Source organism: Cydia fagiglandana, chromosome 27, assembly GCF_963556715.1.
Source record: "Cydia fagiglandana chromosome 27, ilCydFagi1.1, whole genome shotgun sequence".
Lineage (NCBI taxonomy): Eukaryota > Metazoa > Arthropoda > Insecta > Lepidoptera > Tortricidae > Cydia > Cydia fagiglandana.
The window spans coordinates 9,774,344-9,795,036 of NC_085958.1; the positions used below are offsets into that span (position 1 = coordinate 9,774,344).

Below are 20,693 nucleotides of genomic sequence, written 5' to 3' on the forward strand. Positions count from 1 at the left end.
GAATGAACGAATGGACTAGTAAAGTTGGCCTTGACACTTCATAATAGTGTTCAGTTTTTCATTCTACAGACAGACAGACAGACAGAGTTCTTGCGCATTTATAATATTAGCTGGGATTCAAACTATTAACAACGACCGGTCTGGCCTAATAGGTAAGTGACTTACTATACATAGGTACCTACCTATATATTATCATACTCTTTGGTAGTGACCCTGCCTGCGACGCCGATTTTACTGGGTTCGAATCCCGGTAAGGGCATTTATTTCCGTGATGAGCATAGATATTTGTTCCTGAGTCATGGATGTTTTCTATGTTTTAAAACGTATTTGTATATCATTATACATATCGTTGTACCCACAACACAAGCCTTCTTGAGCTTACCGTGGGACTTATTCAATTTGTGTAAGAATATCCCTATAATACCTATTTGTTATTTATTTAATAATATTTATATTACCGAGCCGCAAGTATCGGTAATGACGTTGAAAATGAATATTTTAAACAGAACACAAAGACAGATCAAAATCACACACATTTAAATACCTATATCAATTATTATTCCAACGGTCATGTCTCCTATATTTACGTGATCCACATACATATTTCCTACTACCATGCTTTACAAAATTAAACTCTATAACGATAACTTAAAGTTGAAAACTGATTAGCAATCTCAACAGGTTATATTGTAGGTATTTTATGGAGGAATTCCCTTAAGCTTATTAGTCATACAGTTTAACCGAACTTAGAATTTATTGCTATGGAATAAAGAATACCAATAATCAGTTGAATGTTGTTTTGTGTTTCGAATGCAAATGATCTGGTGTAATAGACCACACACGTGTCGTTGTGGTTTTTTTAGCGATCAATTTACGTAAATATTAGATTGTTTCCTTCGGTTTTTACGATTGTAAAACTTATGTCTAAAACTAATCTAAGGGAGAAACAATAGAAGATTATTAACCAAGAGGTGAATGACTTTCACCCGAGTTAAACAATCTACTTTTAATTTCGAATACGAAAGTAAAATGCATGTGTTATTATTAAAAACCGGGCAAGTGCGAGTCGGACTCGCGCACGAAGGGTTCCGTACCATAATGCAAAAAAAACAAAAACAAAAAAAAGCAAAAAAAAACGGTCACCCATCCAAGTACTGACCCCTCCCGACGTTGCTTAACTTTGGTCAAAAATCACGTTTGTTGTATGGGAGCCCCATTTAAATCTTTATTTTATTCTGTTTTTAGTATTTGTTGTTATAGCGGCAACAGAAATACATCATCTGTGAAAATTTCAACTGTCTAGCTATCACGGTTCGTGAGATACAGCCTGGTGACAGACGGACGGACGGACGGACGGACGGACAGCGAAGTCTTAGTAATAGGGTCCCGTTTTACCCTTTAGGTACGGAACCCTAAAAACATGACTAAGTAAAAATTTTATATTTTTGAGAAAAGTCTGCAGTGATTTTGATAGCCCACGCAATGCAAGTGTTATTTATAAGTACGTCATAATTTCATAGAAGTTTGATGATTAAAATAACACTTGCACTGCGTTGGCTATCAAAATCGCTGCAGTCTTTTTTTGGTCTAACTCTATCTGTACGGTGGTACTATCATCAGGCGTGGCTCACTCCGCGATTTCTTTGCTACAGGTAGCTAAAAGTACATCCGTTCCACCCCAATTTTGGGGTTTGCCATAAGCCGCGCGTGGCGCTGTCGCCACCTAGCGGCCATATCTGTGCTGATTGTGAGAGACGCGTTTCTTAGAGAGTGAGTCTTCTGTACCTAGTACTATTATTTATTCTGTGCTATCATTTATTCTGTGATATAAGTGACACCTGTCTCGGTGTACAGTCAGACCCACCATTTTATTTCCATTCACTCATTCAGTTTCATTCCATTCACTTGTGAGTCGACCTGGGTTTTTTGCTGTAGGTTCTGAGTAGCAGGTTGACGTGTATTTTAATAACTTATTAGCAGTAGATGACTGGTTACGATGATTGCCCGGCCCGGTAGACATTCAAACGTAAACGTCACCGAAACTGGAATGATTTGATCACGAAATACGAGGAAGCATGTTATCTATGTGACGTTATCTATAAAACCGGGCAAATGCGAGTCGGACTCGCGCACGGAGGGTTCCGTACCATAATGCAAAAAAAAAAACAAAAAAAGGAAAAAAAAAACGGTCACCCATCCAAGTACTGACCACTCCCGACGTTGCTTAACTTTGGTCAAAAATCACGTTTGTTGTATGGGAGCCCCATTTAATTTTTTATTTTATTCTGTTTTTAGTATTTGTTGTTATAGCGGCAACAGAAATACGTCATCTGTGAAAATTTCAACTGTCTAGCTATCACGGTTCGTGAGATACAGCCTGATGACAGACGGACGGACGGACGGACAGCGAAGTCTTAGTAATAGGGTGGGTCCCGTTTTACCCTTTGGGTACGGAACCCTAAAAAGGGACCTTATTGTCGATGGCGCTTACGCCATTATTAATGATGCTCCGATTTAAATACAATGCTGTAAGCGCCATCGACAATAAGGTCCCTTTTCATAGATATTGCCCCATATGTATGTCTATTTACCCAATGATACGTACTTCTACTTTTATGATTTGTTACTTGTACAGTCAGGTGTAAAAATATGAGTGCACTCATTATATTCAAAAATATGTCGTATCTCAGCTCTTATGGCAGCGAATTAAGAACTATTAGTTGCAAGTTTTCTGTACTTTCTTATTTTTGAATATGCAATAAAGTGTACTTTTTGTATTTATTCCTCAGAACTTGGTCATTTCTGAACCAATATGGTTTTTTTTTGTTTAAACATTAGTAGGTATGTAGTAGTCTTTTTTTAGTAAACCCAGGTCTGATGATGGGATCCACGAGGAATCGAGGGAACTTAAATCTTATAGACATACACATAGCGATTTTTGTATTTTCATAAATTAACCAGCAAGATTATGTTCACATTTTTGGACTTCTAAAAAAATCCTAAATAGGTATACCACGGACGTAATAACAAACGATTAGCTAACGATAGCGACGATTAGCGATAGGCTAATTATTCCTAAGGCTAAAAATGTAAACATAACTTTGACTTGGACTGTACCAGACTATATACCACGGACGCAATAACCAACGATGATTCGTGAGAATCTTTGTTTTTTAAGTAAACAGGAAATAGGTTTTTTACGAATTCCTGCTTACATTTGACAAATCATGGCCGCCAAAACTACGGGTGATTATATGATTAAGTATTAATATAATTAAGTATTAATTATCGCGATGCTCCACAAGGCGCTCGGCGAACGGCTGAGGTAGGCAACGGGCGACACCCACGCGGGCAGCTTTTAAATTGCAAAAAATATCATTTACCTATTTCAGGCGTTTCGCCCATAAAACACAAGACATAATACAAGTACTTAAACGACACAATAGCAAACTATATGTATAGGTTTTTAATAGGGTCAATATAAACTTTTTTTTCTACTCGGGTACTTTTATCTGTCATTTACATAGTCACGAACGAACATATAAGGGCATACATTATTAATACTCCTTAAAAGTCTATAGTCTATTGCCCAAAAAAGCACTTGTGTCGTTTTAGAGACATTACGATACGGTAAGCTAGTGCAGGGTAGCAGGTGCCACATACCGGTACATTGCTACCAACGTGACAAACGATTGAATGAATACGGTTTTTATTAAAAAAGTAACAAATTTGTACTGAGTTCATTGCTACCAACATAATAAAAAATACTTTTATACCCTACAGCACCACGACCCTGGTGCGGTGCGGTAGTGTGTAACGGCTTTAAAAAAAACATAACCATAGACATTATTCGTTTGTTTCTCGTTTCCCGGTAATTTCTTGTTCTTTGAGTACTTTGCGTTACTATTTGTTTTGCGTTCATAAAAAGTGTTGAAAATGGACAAAGAGGACTACATTGTTTCTACACCTGAAGAAATATCCGCTGCAGCACAAGCAGCGACCGAAAATGTGTTGCCTAAGTATTAAATCTCAGCACCTATACGACAAATCTTATGGGAAGTGCATGGCGTGGAGATTGGAGCACAAAACTTCGTCATTCTCTGAAAACGTCTTTGGTGTATGTTCAAAGACTAATTGGAAGCACCGGATCAGATCTATCTTTTAAGCAAGGTTGGTATATGTTATAAAATTTTTTGATACTCACTCATTTTTAGGGTACACAGTACAACGAGCTATATTTATGTACATTTTATATTTTTGCATTGAAACTGAATATTATTTAATTCTCCTTTTTCTTGTTACAGGTTGCAGTATTATTTGGTATTATGGGTGCTTGTCGCAGACAAGAGCTACATACATATAGTAATACCTACTATCCAAAATTTACATTGACATTTTCATAAATAAAATTTTGTTTATAATTTTTTGTATTTTATTTAATATTGCTTAGTCATAGAAAAAGCATTGTATGCAACGTTGTATAAGTAGTCAAAAAATGCTCATGGCATATTTATTAACAATGTTCGCCTTCGGCTCACATTGTTACCCACGCCACTCACATTTTTTGACCCCTCTTATAAAACTGTTGCATAAAATACTATTTTTCTATTTTAATAATAATTAAAATAAACCGAATATATTAATGCCGATGACAGGGTTGAGTGGAAAAAACGAGAGGAGGCTTTTTCCCAGCAGTGGGACACCAAAGTAGTCTAATAAGAAAATATAATAGTTTGGATTTATTAAAAATTATGACATATACTGTGGAGATTTTTTTCAAAATATGATATTTGTAACATAAGTAATTACATCTCAAAAAATCGCTGGTGTGCGAATTAATGTAGATTTCTCATACATTTTGAACTGTGCTGACCCCACTATTTCTCGCGCAGAGAATTGCAATTGCAATCCAGCGCGGGAACGCTGCCTGCGTGTTGGGCACCCTCCCGAGGGCACCAAATTTTGATAGGTATTTTTGATTTTTAGTTTTAGTTATTTTAATTGTAGTTAGTCTTCTTTTAGTTTTATATTCCTATTGATATCCTTCAATAATTTATATTTATACAATAGTTAATGTTGGGTAATGGAAATAAATTCATTATATTTTTTGCTAATAAAGTATTAATTAAATAAGTAAAACGAAAATTATGAGAACAAAAATTTTATATCTTTATTTCAGAATATTAAAAATTCCATACAATATTGTTAGTACAGTCGCCATCAGATATATCGGAGCGGCCAAGGTGCTCATAAATATCTGAGCACGCCTCTATTGTCAAGGCGTTAGAGTGCGTGTTTAGATATTGTGAACACCTTGGCCGCTCCGATATATCTGATGGCGACTGTACCACAGACTTTAGTACCATAACCAACTACATGTTAGTAAGTACATTAAAATCTGTAATCGGTAAGTAATTGGTACCTACCTATGTGATAGACATTTATAAATAGCGCTGGCAAGATGCTTACGCTACGTCTTACGTAGGCGAACAACGCGCGAACGCGGCGCGGCGCGGCGCGGCGAAATCAATCCTTTGATGCCCATAGAAGTGTCCTACGTAAGCGATCTCGTTGCGAACGCGGTGCGGCGCGATTTGCACGCGAATGTCAGGCGGCGCGGCGCGGCGCGGCGCGGCGCGGCGGCGGCCGCTTTCGCCGCGCCGCGCCGCGCCGCGTTCGCGCGTTGTTCGCCTACGTAAGACGTAGCGTTACGCAGCGTCTTACGTAGGCGACGAACGCGCGAACGCGGCGCGGCGCGGCGCGACTAAATCAATCCTTTGATGCACATAGAAGTGTCCTACGTAAGCGATCTCGTTGCGAACGCGGCGCGGCGCGATTTGCACGCGAATGTCGGGCGGCGCGGCGCGGCGCGGCGCGGCGCGGCGGCGGCGCGGCGAGAGGCGGCACGAAAAAAACAAACCGTTGTTGCATATGGAAGTGTCCTAGGTGAGCGATTTTGACGCGATGGCGGCGCGGCGCGGCGGCGGCGCGGCGCGGCGCGGATCTGGCGCGATCAATCTATTTGATTTTTAGACGCGAATATGACGCGGCTAGAGGCGTGGCGTATATAGAATTACCGGCTTTGATTTGATTAGTCGACTCCCGTTTGATTTCTTTATAGGTTTTCCTGTAATCAATAGGCACAAAACTAAAAAATATTCAAATTCGCGGAAATTGGTATAAAAGACGTAACTCCAGTAGCGTCTATGGCACTTACGATCCTATCCCGTCGTAAAGCCAATTTTTGCCAAAACGGAATTAATACCTAATAATAAGCAAATTAATTAAATAACCACCCGGGTAATTGTGTACTTAGTTTTTGAAGGCGGTGCCAAATCAAAATGCCAGTAAACCAAAATTTCAGACAACGAAGAACGCTGCACGTACTTGCATAAAAAGACATAGTTTACTCATAATTTAAATACGAATTTTCTAATACACCGTGTCTGCGTGCGGCCAAGGCGGTCGGACTCGGGAGTGTCTCCCTAGTCGGACAAGGCCGCCGCGCCGCGCCGCTTCGCTGTGGGAGTAGGACAAACCTATGCGTATCAACGTTTTGTTTCTTCCTCACCGCGCCGCGCCTCGCCGCGTGTTCGCCGCGCGTTCGCCGCACCGCGCCGCGCCGCGCCGCTTCACGAAGTGTGAGTAGGACACACCTATACGTATCAACGTTTTGTTTCTTCCTCGCCGCGCCGCGTCGCGCCGCCGCCGCGCCGCGCCGCCGCCGCGCGTTCGTCGCCTACGTAAGACGCTGCGTTAGTCACTTAGGCATCACTTCGGTCAATCACTCTCATAAGAAAAGAGTGATAAAAACAATTTGTTAGACAAAAAAGTGATTAATATTTATCCGTTGATTAACCGTTTCTAGTACCTAAGGCGGTTAGTCTATCTCACTATGCACACATGGTTCTAATTCTAAACGACTTGAGATTCTCGTGCTAAGGGGTCATTCATTAATTACTTAGAGGATATAACCAACGGAGACGCCATGTCTAAAATTTTCGGTACAAAATAGTCTGCCGTTTTTTGCGGGGGAGGGGCACATCAAGTGTATAGGTACGTCATGTCAGATAAACGTCAGTCCATACATATGGTTGACATGTGGTTGACCATTGGCCGCCTATTTTCGACAGAGGGGAACGCCTGTTAATGGCGGCTCCGTTGTTAATTACTCCGAGATTAATTACATCACACGTTTAGAGGGGGGGGGGAGGGTCGTGTCACATGTTGTGTCAAGGATGAGGGGGGAGTCACAAACTTTGTGACGTCATTTTAACTTCATCAGTCAAAAAAAATTTAAATTATTTTATTCGATGTACATCGTACGGTAAAAAACAAGTTTTTGAAACGATAATCGTTTTTATTCGTTTAATTTTCTATCCCAATTTCCCAATCAGTTTTGGGTTTATAACATTACTAATATTTCTTGGTGAAAAATATTTTGATAAAATATTACATAAATATTTGCCGATTTCGTTGAAAAAATGTGAAGTGTCACTAGGGGGAGGGTTTGCTAAATGTGACCAAAAGTGACAAGGAGGGGAGATGGCTCAAAAACTTAGAAATTCGTGTGGGTACGGAACCCTAAAAAGCACACGGGTCAATGTCAACTGCTCTAAAACTGCCACCATATTCAAATTCACATTCATAATTATTTATTTCATGTGATTTAGGCGTCCATATGGCGTCTGTAGGCATCATTACGTTTTTGTGGTCTTTCATCAATAATTCACCATCGTCACATTTGTGTAGGTATTCTCAACAATCTCTACTTACCGAGGCACTCAGGAACCACTAAAATGTAAGCTTTGATTATTTATACTTTATTATGGATGTCGAGATCATTTTAAACTGGGCAGACTCACTCATTTTGGTCGAATCAGATGATTAAATATTTATGCTACATTGAATATTTTGGACCCTATTTACTTGTAATAAAGTTGTAAAATGGTCATTCAATCGGGCATCGGAATGACCCACTTTTTACCAGTTTCTGTGGTGTCCGCTACGTAAACTAGATATGAGCGCCGATAGGCATTTAGCCGGCGGCGGCGCGCCGGTCAAAATCGGTCGGCGGCGGCGGCGAATCGGCGGCGTGACCTTGTAACACCTTGGATGAATGAAAAAAGAATTGAAACCAAAATTTTACCGAAAAAACAAGTACTGATGTTGGAACTAAGTACGCTAAGCTGAAATGGGACTGGGCCGGCCATGTCTGTCGCATGCATCCACAGAGGTGGGCCAAAATAACCATGGTATGGGTGCCGCAAGACGGGCGAGGACCTGGTAGGCCCAGGCGGAGATGGCGGGAAGACCTGGACGTATATCTTAACGACTGGCCGGAGATTGTTCAAAACCAAGACGAACAGACGAATGGAAATCGAGGGGGGGGAGGCCTTTGCCCAGCAGTGGGACACCGTATAGGCTTATACATATAATAATAGGTTTTCAAGAAACCGATTTATGTCAAAAAGTGAAATCCAAGGCCGAGTTCCACCTAACACTGAAGACCTGATTCCGACGCCTTCCCGTGCGAGACCAGAAGCTGAGCTGCAGGTGTCATCCCGTTTTCTTATATAAATTGGTTTGAAAGGGACGACACTACAGTGTTGCCACTTTTTAATTTCTACACTTTGTTGCCAAGCTGTATGAAGCATAGAATCGGACGCCAAGTGTGAGCTTGGCTGACGGTCGAATGCCCGGAGTGCCGATTACGGTGCGCTTCTGTGCGAGGCCGAAGGCCAAGGTGCAAGAGAGCCGAGCTTGGAATTGAACTATTGATCCAGTGTAAGCAAGTCCTAAGGCCGATAAAGACCGAGGGCATCACACACACATCACATTGACACTTTAAAGACCTGGAGCTTTCCTGCAGGTGCATTCGTCCGAGGCCAAAGGCCGTGCTGCAGTGGAGCTAAGATCGGAGAAGAACCAATGACCAATCATTTTGAAAGCAAGGCCGAAAGTTAGGCTCCTAACAGGGCCGAAAACTTGGAGGTTCAGATAGCGTCTTACTTCTATGCGAGCGAAGCAAAGCAAAGCTTGAAATTTGAACAATGGCCAAGCTTAAATGAGACCCGATTCCATTTTCGTGCGTTTCCGTGCGAAGCCAACGGCCGGACTTTAGGCGTTAAAACGCTTAATATCTTGAAATTAACCCCTTTTTATACCTTTTGAAAACATTCAAACCATTCTTGCAATTATTAAATTCGCAGTGAATGAAAATGAGTTAGCCAGCTGTCAAAATTAGTCATTTCGTTGCCCTAACACTAGTAGCGCGGTTAACAAACAGAAAAGTTTCAATTTACCATCAATATTTTTGAATTATATGGACCTAAAATACCTTTTAAATGTCTATTAGCTATTCTGACTGGCGCCGTTAAAGATCTAAACTAGATATTTTCTGATTGTGAAAGCAGTAGTATCTAACAAGGTCACGCCGATGCCACGCCGATAGCGCAGCGTCGGCGGCGGCGGCGCGAAAATATTGTCGGCGGCGGCGGCGCGCCGGCGCGGCGCTCATATCTAACGTAAACTAGTGACGTCATATAGAGACGAATCGTCAATTAGATCGTTGTGGCGTTCCATTGACTTTTCGGAAGTACTTATATAATATAATTACTATAATGAGCTTTAGAGGCGATTAAAAAGCACTTAATAGTCTTATGCGTACGTATTAAATTATATAGATAACAAAATTAGCTGCATCGGCACCAGAGATTGTGGTCAAATCGCCGTGTGCCTGCTATACGGCCACAATTCAAAATTTTTAATTTTCCGGATTATTGCAGATTCGTATTCAAAATTGTTCAATTTACGACCTTATTTCGAGAGCCATAGCAAAAAAGGTCTTTAAGAGCCTTTTTCTCACAAGTGGCCTTATGGATTTGACCATAAATTGTCAGACGATTCCCTGCAATACAGCCACTTGCCAGTCTGCCGCCTGCTCCCGCGGCGTTCGCACGTGAACTGAGGTACTACCGCGAACCACGTTCGATGTGTTGCCTTCCTGTCACACTTACCTACGAATTTACAAGTGCGACAAAGAGGCAACACGTCGAACGTGGTTCGCGGTAGGCCCTCAGACGGCCCTTTTGAGTTGTGGCTATATAGCACACGTTTTAAATGAAGCTTTTGAGTTGCGTCCTAGAAAATAATAATTAGTTGAGTTACACATATTATCGCGTACAGTGATCTTGTTCCTATCAAAGTTGATAAAATAAAGGGATTTTAACTATTTTGGTTTTTTTATTTATATTTGCATGGTAACCTTTATCCAATAATTTTGTGTTTAAATTTGGCCGCATCCCAAAATCTTTAAAAAACGTTTCTGCAATACGGCCACAACTCTAAATACCTGTCTTTAGGGCCTTGTGTCTTAAAAAATATACATTTCTTTTAAAGTGACGTCACAAAGTTTGTATCTCCCCCCTCCCCCATGTCACAATATGTCACATTTTCTTGACCCCCTCCCTCCCCCTAAATGTGTGATGCAATTAATGGATGACCCCTTACGAAGTTCCTAAATTTTGCATTCGTATCTAATAATATACTTGATTTATTATACGAAAGGTTAATGGTATATAAATAATCATACAAAAGTAACTTAAATATATCGGAATATTAAAATATTTTAATCTCAAAGACCTCCGTGGGCTGTACCGGATGCAAAGGTGCCCATGATGGTGGTGCGTTACGACGTTGGATAGCGATGGCCAGCCTTTGCACCAGGTACGTATTTGTATCTTGGATTATAGGTAATAATTATACTGTTACCTACATATCTATAAGAAACCCCACTTTTAAAACAGGTCCTTTACAGAAGGAAGTCACATGATTTTAGCGCGTCTATTTCAGGCCCCGTCAAAATTCATTATGACATAAGACTCTGGAGACCAATTAAAAGTCCCACGATTAATACATCACTTTAATACTGACAAAGTCAAATCACTTGAGCAATTAAAATTAATAACACAGCTTCGTTGGAAAACAAATAAATATACCTATCGTATTATAGTTCGTTTTTTATAGCATTAGAAAGAACTTGGAAGAAGGTAAGCGATTTTGGCAAGTCTTTTAATTGAAAAACGCTTTTTAAAAATCAATAACTATTACTTATGAAAGCAAAAGAATATAAATGATCGTATTAGATTCATAATTGTTACATATTTGCCGTAACTTATTTTTAAAATGAGTTTTTCAATTAAAAGACACGTCAAGATTGTTTACCTTATTTCTAACGCTAAAAAACGAACTATTATAGAAAAAGGAACGCTAGACGTTTGTGATGCTGTATTTTCTGAATATTATTACGAACTAAATTGCGTACTTTCAAAACAGTTAATTTTCTTACGGTAATGAAAATTAAGATGAATTCTGTTATTTTAATGAAAAACCATTTATTTAAAAATAAGATATATACAGTTACAGTGGTATTACTAAAAGAAATTAATAACTAGCTTAAATCTAAAATAGGCCCTTAAGGCATTGTACCAAGGATGCCGGCGGCATTTCCTCGCTGTATCGCTATTTTAATTGGTAATATCAATTAAGACGAAACAGGAGCTGAGATTTAAATAGTTTAGGTAAATATACCCGTCTCGCTAACGGAAGCGGCTCCTAAAACTAATGCGATAAGGACAAGGCGAAAAATCCTGCGTAAAAATCTCAAAAATCGAGGTTTCGTACTCGACTGTTTCCTCCTCCAAAACTTAACCAATCGTAACCAAATTTGGAAATCTAAATGATTATGAAATTATCTGTGTCGGACCGTTTTGCTTTTTTGGCTAATTGATATCAGTTTGGAATACCACGCCTCTCATTGCAGCATAGTCAATTAGGCCATTTTGGCCATTTTTGAAGGGCTCTAGCGCCTTATAAAACAAAACAAAAAAAAACGGCCCTACACACATGTGTTGAAAAAATCTCTAGCATCAAAACCCACGGAGGAAACAGTCGAGTACGTTTGTAATGTATGGAGAAATGACCACTCCTGTTGGCTCTTAAGAGTCCTAGAACCATCAGGTCTTGCTTGTACCCACACTTGGCATTACATAACCGAAGGTCAAGTGCGTGTTACTGCTCCATAAAGTAAGCTCGATAGTTTGAGACCCTGACTTTGCGTTGCGTGACCGCCCAAGGTCGACTGGAAGAGATCCCCCTTTGAGATAAGTTTGATAAAACTTTGCTAAAAACGCTAGCGTTTTTCTCACATATAATTATATTCATTAACATTTAATATGGCGTTTTACACTTTTATTAGTATAAAAATGAGTAGGTACTTATATAAAATGCTTTTAAGTAATCTCAGGGTGTTAATAAGTTAGTAACTGCTTATTAATTTGTTTTTAATGTAAATTAGATGTAATTATACAAAAAAAGCCGACAGAAGTGTTATTAAAATCACTATTAGGTAGTTATTTGGAAGATAACAACATAGGTATGTTGTATGTTAGTGTGAAAATTAATATTTATAAACACAATTTTATTTCTAAATACCTACTGTACCTAACTACCTACCCTTTAAAGTAGGTACCTACCTAAATACGATCGACCACCCAAGCAGTCTACACATTTATTCAAGCAACACTAGAAAACATCAAAATTAAAAACTATGCCGACCGGTCTGGCCTAGTGGGTAGTGACCCTGCCTGCGAAGCCGATGGTCCTGGGTTCGAATCCCAGTAAGGGCATTTATTTGTATGATGATACAGATATTTGTTCCTGAGTCATGGGTGTTTTCTATGTATTTAAGTATTTGTATATTATATATATCGTTGTCTGAGTACCCACAACACAAGCCTTCTTGAGCTTACTGTGGGACTTAGTCAATCTGTGTAAGAATGTCCTATAATATATATATATATATATATATTAATATATATGCCATTGGCCTATTGTTGGATATGTCTAAAGCATACGATAGAGTTTCCCATCCAATACTGCTATCCAAACTTTATGAAATAGGAATTCGCGGCAATGCCTACAGCTGGCTAAAATCATATCTCCACAATAGACAGCAGTACGTACAAATAGAACACCACTTTAAAGACTCCAAAAAACTAGTAAAACTACAGTCAAATTTGCAAACCATCAACAGCTCTATTCCTCAGGGCAGCGTCATAGGATGTCTATTATTTCTGATATATATAAATGACCTACCTAAAATAACAAATCATAAGTGTATTATTTTTGCCGATGACATCTCCCTCCTCTTTAGACACGACAACAACTCCGACGATTACTCGCATATTAAAGAAGCTTTCACCAATGTCACAAACTGGTTACAAGAACACAACTTATTAATAAATACAGCAAAAACAAAAATAATACAATTTAGACCCTATCAAAAAAGACCTACCGATCTGTCACCACTTCTCAGAGATTTAAACATAGAAGAAGAATCAGAATGCACCCTACTAGGAATAACTCTTGACTCTCACCTTGACTGGAAGAAACATATATCCAAAATAAAATCCAAATTTTCTTCCTTCCTCTATGCTTTATACGTTTTAAAGTCAAACACCCATACTGACTGCGCCTTATCTACATACCAATCTTACGCTCAAGCCTGGTTACGCTATGGCATTATCCTCTGGGGCCATAGTACTGATACACACGATCTCCTTATAGCTCCAAAAAAATGTGTACGTATATTAGCAAACATACAACAAACAGACAGTTGCAAATCATATTTCACAAGCCTTAAAATCTTAACACTACCGTCCCTTTACATATTAGAGATATCCATTTTTGTTAGGAAAAATACCGAACTATTTGAATACTGTAAAAGCACACGCCGAAAAAATAAACTTATACCTCCGGAACCAATCTTAGAAATGTACAAAAAAGGCCCGTACTTCAGAGCAATACAGATTTACAACAAATTGCCCAACACAATAAGAAATATAGAGAAATTAAACCCCTTCATATCAAATCTAAAATCACTTCTTATAAGGAAAGCATACTATTCCATACAAGAATTTATGGAAGATAGCTCTACTTAGTTTGTAATAAGTTAAATAGTAATAAGTTAATTATAAGTAGGTATAAAATACATCCTAACTTTGATCTCCCTCGTAGGTTTAAGTATAAATAAAATGTAGCCAAGCCGCAAAAACCTAACTGTGGCTAAAAAAATCTACGTTCCTGCCTAATGGCAATGTGTAAAAACAAAAAATAATAACATTATATTACTATACAAAATAGTCCTATCTAGCTATAAGAATACTTGCTATACCCTTTATAGGGTGCCATGTGATTCTATTTTTATTGTACCACCTATGTACCATGGTTTGCAAATAAACGATTTATATTTCTATTTCTATTTACCTACTGTACGTAGGTATTTAGGTACCTACCTACTTTAAAGAGTAGTTAGGTACCTACTTTACCTAACAAAAGCTATATGTTGCAGTGGTGGATCCAGGATTATGTTCTCTGAGACGTAAGAAATATAAAAATTCGAACCCCATCTTACTTACACTTGGTACCTAGGTACTTAGAGGAAAGTGGACGACTATTGACAGTATAGAAAATATTTTCATACAATTGAATGTACCTCATTACATTTGTATGAAGAAGCGGTGGTCTACTTCCCTCTTAACACCTCGAAGAAATGATTATGATTATGATTATGATTATAAATGTCTTATAAATGTCATTGATCTTTTAATTTGTTTCGCAGGATTCAATGCGATGTTTTATTAGGATTTCTTAGTTTCCTTCACGTTCTGTGAAATAATAAAACTAATTGAATGCTTACAATAATTAAAATCATTATACCTTATTGTTTAAAGCAGAGATAATCGATCTTGAGATTGATGTTAGTAATTCCGCCTCTTTAGTTCATTTATGATTTTACTTTATATATAAACTTTATTATCAACAATATCCTTTTAATTTTAATTGACCAAGCTTCAGCAGAAGTCTCCGTTTCAGCTTGGACAAATGGGTCAAAAAGATTACTGTGTTACGTTCTTTCCTGTAGACATACACAAGAGTTAAGGTCTATAAAGATTAATTTTCTTATTAACCCTTATCCACGTAAAAAGGTCCTCCTTTAATTTACAGAACTATTATGATAAAATCATTACTTACATGCCCACAAGTCCCACAACCTATTAACTATTGCCCACAGGAGAGAAAACTAAGCGTGTTCGCGCGAACTGTACATTTTTCTTTCCTGTGGGCAATAGTTAACAGCTTGTGGGCATGTAAGTAATGATTTTATCATAGTTCCGTAAATAAAAGGAGGACCTTTTAAGTGGGTAAGGGTTAAATAAGAAAATTAATCTAAATTATAGCCCTTAACTCTTGTGTATGTCTACAGGAAAGAACGTAACACAGTGATTTTTTTGACCCAAATATTCTTTTACTTCGTAGGTATGTCCGGATATAAACCTGTAGAGTAGAGTATTCGTATGTTCTCCTTCACATATCGCAATTCTTAACCGTTAGATAAATTCATACTTAGATACATATAGGGTTGCCATACGTCCGGATTTGTCCGGATTTTTGACCCTTTGTCCGGATTGCGGCCGGACTTGGCATGTGTCCGAATTTTTAGGAATGACCTTATAAAAATAAAATGCGCGCCCGGGGAGGGGGCTACGGGATCGGGCGAAGGGAAAGGGAAAAGTAGATCCACGATACAGTATACCACAGAGAGCAGCGAGCCGCCGGGGCGTCGTTCAAGCTATGCCAAATCTCTGCTACAAGAAATATCCGGATTTTTAGGGTGATGTCCGGATTTTTATCAGGACTTTTAATTCTTCCATATGGCAACCCTCGATACATATTGTGTTCCCAAATATCTATTTACTATATAGCAGTCCTTGTCCTTGGCTATACATATAGTGAAATATTCGCCTTGGAGATGACGTGGTGGGAAAGGTCGGCATCAGATACGGACAGACAGACAGACGCTCGTGGGAAGCATTGTTGGCAGGCTTGTGCGAAAACTCAAGTTCGCGTTATTATCGTATTGTTTATCTAAGGTTAGTGTCACGATTTCTGGCGGAATATGACATGAGAGTTAACCTTACATCATTATTTATCATTACAATATTTTTCACATAGGTATAGTTGCTTAAAGCAAATCTTGTCAGTAGAAAAAGGCGGTAAATTTAAAAAACATTTTTTCAGATCATGTCAGTAGAAAAAGGCAGCAAATTTGAAAAATGCAGGCGCGAAGAGTTATCGTTCCATAGAAAATTTGAATTTCGCGCCTTTTTCTACTGATAAGTTTTTCTTGACCAAATTTAGCTTGTACGCTGTACCGTCTTTAGGTTTTAGGTCTTTACCATAAGGGCACACGGGGCCCGTGCTAAGCGCCCCCATCCTCAGAGGCCCCGAAGTAACATTACTTGTATATTTCATTAACCATATATGTTAAATATTATAATTTGTTACATTCTTTTGGTTTCATAACCGTCAACGCAAGCTCCTGATGATACTCCTTGGTACGCAGTGTCGATCGTTTTTCGACTTAAAAAAATATGGTTGTCTGTAAAGTCGGTTTACGGACGATAATTTTGCGTGATAACGTCATGAGAAAACATTACATTACGTACTTAACGTTACCATGGAGATCTGTCCATAACATCACCATGAGATTTGTCCACAACGTGACACTTTTTCGTGCATGCTACCGTTCATCGATTTATAAGACGTTATCACGTCAAAAAAGCTTCATGACCCCACATCACATTGGGTACCGGTAGGTGTTCATCGATTTATAAGACCTTATCATGTCAATACGTGAGTGACCCGTTCCCAATATATTTAAAAAGGTACCTACGTCTAGATTGTTTACCATTTTTTACCATTTTTCTAATGCTACAACAACGTGGTACAGTTTCAAGTGTCAAGTTCTTTATTAACAGTGTGACTATCTCTAAATTAATTCGATTCGGTCTGGATTCGGTTAAATATTTCCTCGCGAGTTCATAATTACTTCGTTATAGGTACCATGTTATACGCTGTTAACTGAAGCATTTCTTCAGTTTTTGCGTTTATTCTTCTTCTTCCTCGCGTTATCCCGGCATTTTGCCACGGCGCATGCTAGCCTGGGGTCCGCTTGGCAACGTTCTAATCCCGAGAATTGGCCTTAGTTTTTACGAAAGCAACTGCCATCTGACCTTCCATCCCAGAGGGGAAAGTAGACCTTATTGAGATTAGTCTGGTTTCCTCATTATATTTTCCTTCCAAGGTGAAGGAAAACATCGTGAGGAATCGTGAGGAAATAAGTGCATACACAAAAGAAATTCAAAGGTGTATGTGAAGTACCCAATCCGCATTGGGCTAGCGTGGGGACTATAGTCCAAGCCCTCTCACGCATGAGAGGAGAGCCGGCCTGTGACCAGGAGCAGGCGTGGCTCACTCCGCGATTTCGTCGCGTCGCAACAAGTAGCTACAAGTACATCCGTCCCACACCAATTTTGGTGGCTAGCCATAAGCCGCGCGTGGCGCTGTCGCCACCTAGCGGTCATATCTGTCCTAATAGTAACAGACGCGTATTGTTAGAGAGTGAATCTTCAGTACCTAGTACTATTACTTATTCTGTGCCAGCAGTGGGACGTAGACCTATAGGCTTAATACATGAATCTAGGATATACCTGGATCTGGCATGAGTGGTGGGGGTAACTGACAGAACGAGATAGTCTTATGTATCTTTCAGTAGGAGTAGCAGAGAAAGCGGTATTATTGCTTGTTCTTGTCACAGTCTCTCTTTTTGTTTGTTCCCCACCTTTTTATTAGTATGGAGAATGGTGGGCAACAAATGAATTCGACCAATCACAGTGTCGCATTTGCGTATGTTTTGTCCCTCACGGAGGCACGCGTATACCACTTCTATGCGATCCTACCTTCTATGGCTTAATAAGATATAAATTCCGTGTTTATTTGTTACAGTGGCGCTACGCGACACCTGTAGAGCGCCTCGCCACATGCCTGGGCGTGCTGGCGTCGTGGCTATGCTCGTGTGGGCTCGTGCTTGCCGTGCTCATATACGGGGAGCTCACAGCCCTGTTCGTAGCGAGACACAAGGCATCGAGGGCCACGTCACCAGCGGTGTTACACTTGTTCCATGGAGGGAGAGAAGTGTAAGTACAAATACCAGTAGCTGTACAAATTGCGAGGCCAAAATCCCAACGATAAATTAATCGGTTCAAAAGTTATACATAATTACACAGCCTCACATGCCCGCAATGTTCGCGAACTTTTGGTAACAAGGTCGGCTACATCAGCCATTGGCGAGCACACCAGACAGCAACGGAGTTGATAGCAGTCGCGTGGCTGAATCGGCCGTGAAGTTATTATAATTTACAGTACATATGGTGCTACTTTACCGTCCTAGAGCGAGATTAAGGACAATACGTCGAATGGCGTCCGTTGACTCGGTGGCTGGATGACATCTTGAAAATTGCGGGTCACTTCTGGATGAGATTAGCTCAAGACCGCAAGTGGCGTTCTAGAAAAGAGGCTTATGCTCAGCAGTAAAGAGCTGATATGATGATGATGAATGAACCTTATCTTTAGTATTTCCTTCCAGACCGGACGGCAACCGCTCTGAGCACATGGACGCTCTAATAGAAGATTCCATAGCGTTCGCGCTGGCCAGCGTCGCCATCATGGCCTGCCAGCTGCTCGCTGCCGCCGCCGCCGTCACGCTCGCCAACTGGGCCGCTGCTAGAATGGTTAGTAATCATCCCCAGTGTTCATAACTAATAGAAGATTCCATAGCGTTCGCGCTGGCCAGCGTGGCCATCATGGCTTGCCAGCTGCTGGCCGCCGCTGCCGTCACGCTGGCCAACTGGGCGGCTGCTAGAATGGTCAATAATCATCTCCACACCAGTGTTCATGACCATATGGCTCCTCTACACCAGAGTCTCCAAACCCCGACCCGCAGGCCAAATCCCGCCGACGACACGTTCCAATCAGGCCCGCCGACACCCAAAGCGAGTGCCCACTGTCCGGCCCACGGAAGCCAGGCTCCAGGGGTTCAGCATTCATTGAGAGTGGAACTGTTCCTAACAGTAGCAACCAGACACCCTCCCCCGGCGCAAAAACCGACGATGATCCGCGCGAGAATTTCTAAGGCGCAATATGGCCCTCTGGTAAAAAAGTTCGGAGACCCCTGCTATTTACACTATCGGCGATGTGCGATAATGTAGAGGGCATACTCGGCAGTCCCAGTCATCGTCTATCATCGCCTGCGACTCGTTTTTTGGGCACGCATCAAAGGGCATTAAGGGAATCGCCGGGTGGTTGCGTTGTACAGGCATTAAAATTTTTCAAATTCAGAGTTTAACAATGTCATGCTTCACAGGATAATCTCTTAAGTCTAAACGGTCAGCTTAAAAAGCTTCAACTACATACTGTATCAGAACGAAAGGCAAAGAAAGAGACCCATTAATGTGTAGGTCATACTGAGAAAGTTTTACTACCTATAGAAAAAAATTTACTCTCCCATAGGAAATTTCAACATCAGACCAGCAAAATGTATGAAACATCCAATTTTTTTTCCGTGTTTTCATGTTTGGTCCCATAGTAAAAGTTGCTCAGTATGACCTAAACATTAATGGGTCTCTTTCTTTGCCTTTCGTTCTGATACATACGGTACTTATAACTTGATGTTTTTCTGACCACATTAACTATGCCATTGTGCAGGTGTCGCGGCTACGCTACCGGTTGCTGCGCTCCGTACTTCGCCAAGAGATGGCGTTCTTCGACACCAACACTACGCTCAACTTCGCCTCTGCGCTAACAGAGTAAGTCTTCGAGGTTACCGCGATAGTTACTTATGAAATAAAACTATAACTAAATAAAAAAAACAACGGGTGCCGGACTCCGGGAGTGCCGGCAGAAGTGAAAACTCAATGACATTGTAACAGTTTTTCGATCAGGTCACGTGTCCGTCTTACGATGTCGAATCTGTCGGTCACGTGACCTACCGTGAGTTTAACATTTTTTTCCTATCACAGAAAGTGCACAGCGCCGCTAAAGAAGTTTTCACTTCAATAAAAATAAATATGATTTATTATCAGACAATTAGGTACATTCCATAGTTCTTAGTATTAACTTGCAAAACTATGTAAACAGAATATTTAATAGACTCATATAATATTAATATAAAATAACAAATCGAAAACATAAAAAATTGTATTGTTGTATTCTGTATCCAGTGTACCTATTTATACTTACGTGCATAAGTGTTCATGAAACCTTTATAATTATAGAGATGTCAGTTCCACGCCTTTTAACGCAATGGTGAACCATTGTTAAGTATTACTACAAGAGGAAATAGAATATTCATCAACCGGAGAATTATCGACAATTATTATAAACGGTACTCAAACAGAAATAATTGGTTAACGAGACTTCGAGACCATCTTGCAACCATCTATGTACTCATCTTCCTCGCGTTGTCCCGGCATTTTGCCACGGGTCATGGGAGCCTGGGGTCCGATTGGCAACTAATTCTGAGAATTGGCACTAGTTTTTACGAAAGTGACTGCCATATATCTGACCTTCCAACCCAGAGGGGAAACTAGGCCTTTTTAGGATTAGTCTGGTTTCCTCACAGTGTTTTCCTTCACGGAAAAGCGACTGGTAAAATATTGTGTCATGCGAGACATGTCTGCATTTAAAATCGACCACCATGCCTGGAAAGCCTTAGCTGAAGACCGGGATGG

The 20,693-nt window shown here is 40.0% G+C and overlaps 1 protein-coding gene across 1 annotated transcript in view; it reads left to right on the forward strand.

The window, feature by feature from the left end:
- Positions 1-20,693, forward strand: part of LOC134677912 (multidrug resistance protein homolog 49-like) — a 66,137-nt gene that overhangs the window by 20,903 nt on the left and 24,541 nt on the right. The window contains exons 2-4 of the mRNA XM_063536357.1: positions 17,911-18,101; positions 18,551-18,695; positions 19,669-19,769. Coding sequence (XP_063392427.1) covers positions 17,911-18,101; positions 18,551-18,695; positions 19,669-19,769 — 437 coding nt within the window. The remainder of the gene's footprint in view (positions 1-17,910; positions 18,102-18,550; positions 18,696-19,668; positions 19,770-20,693) is intronic.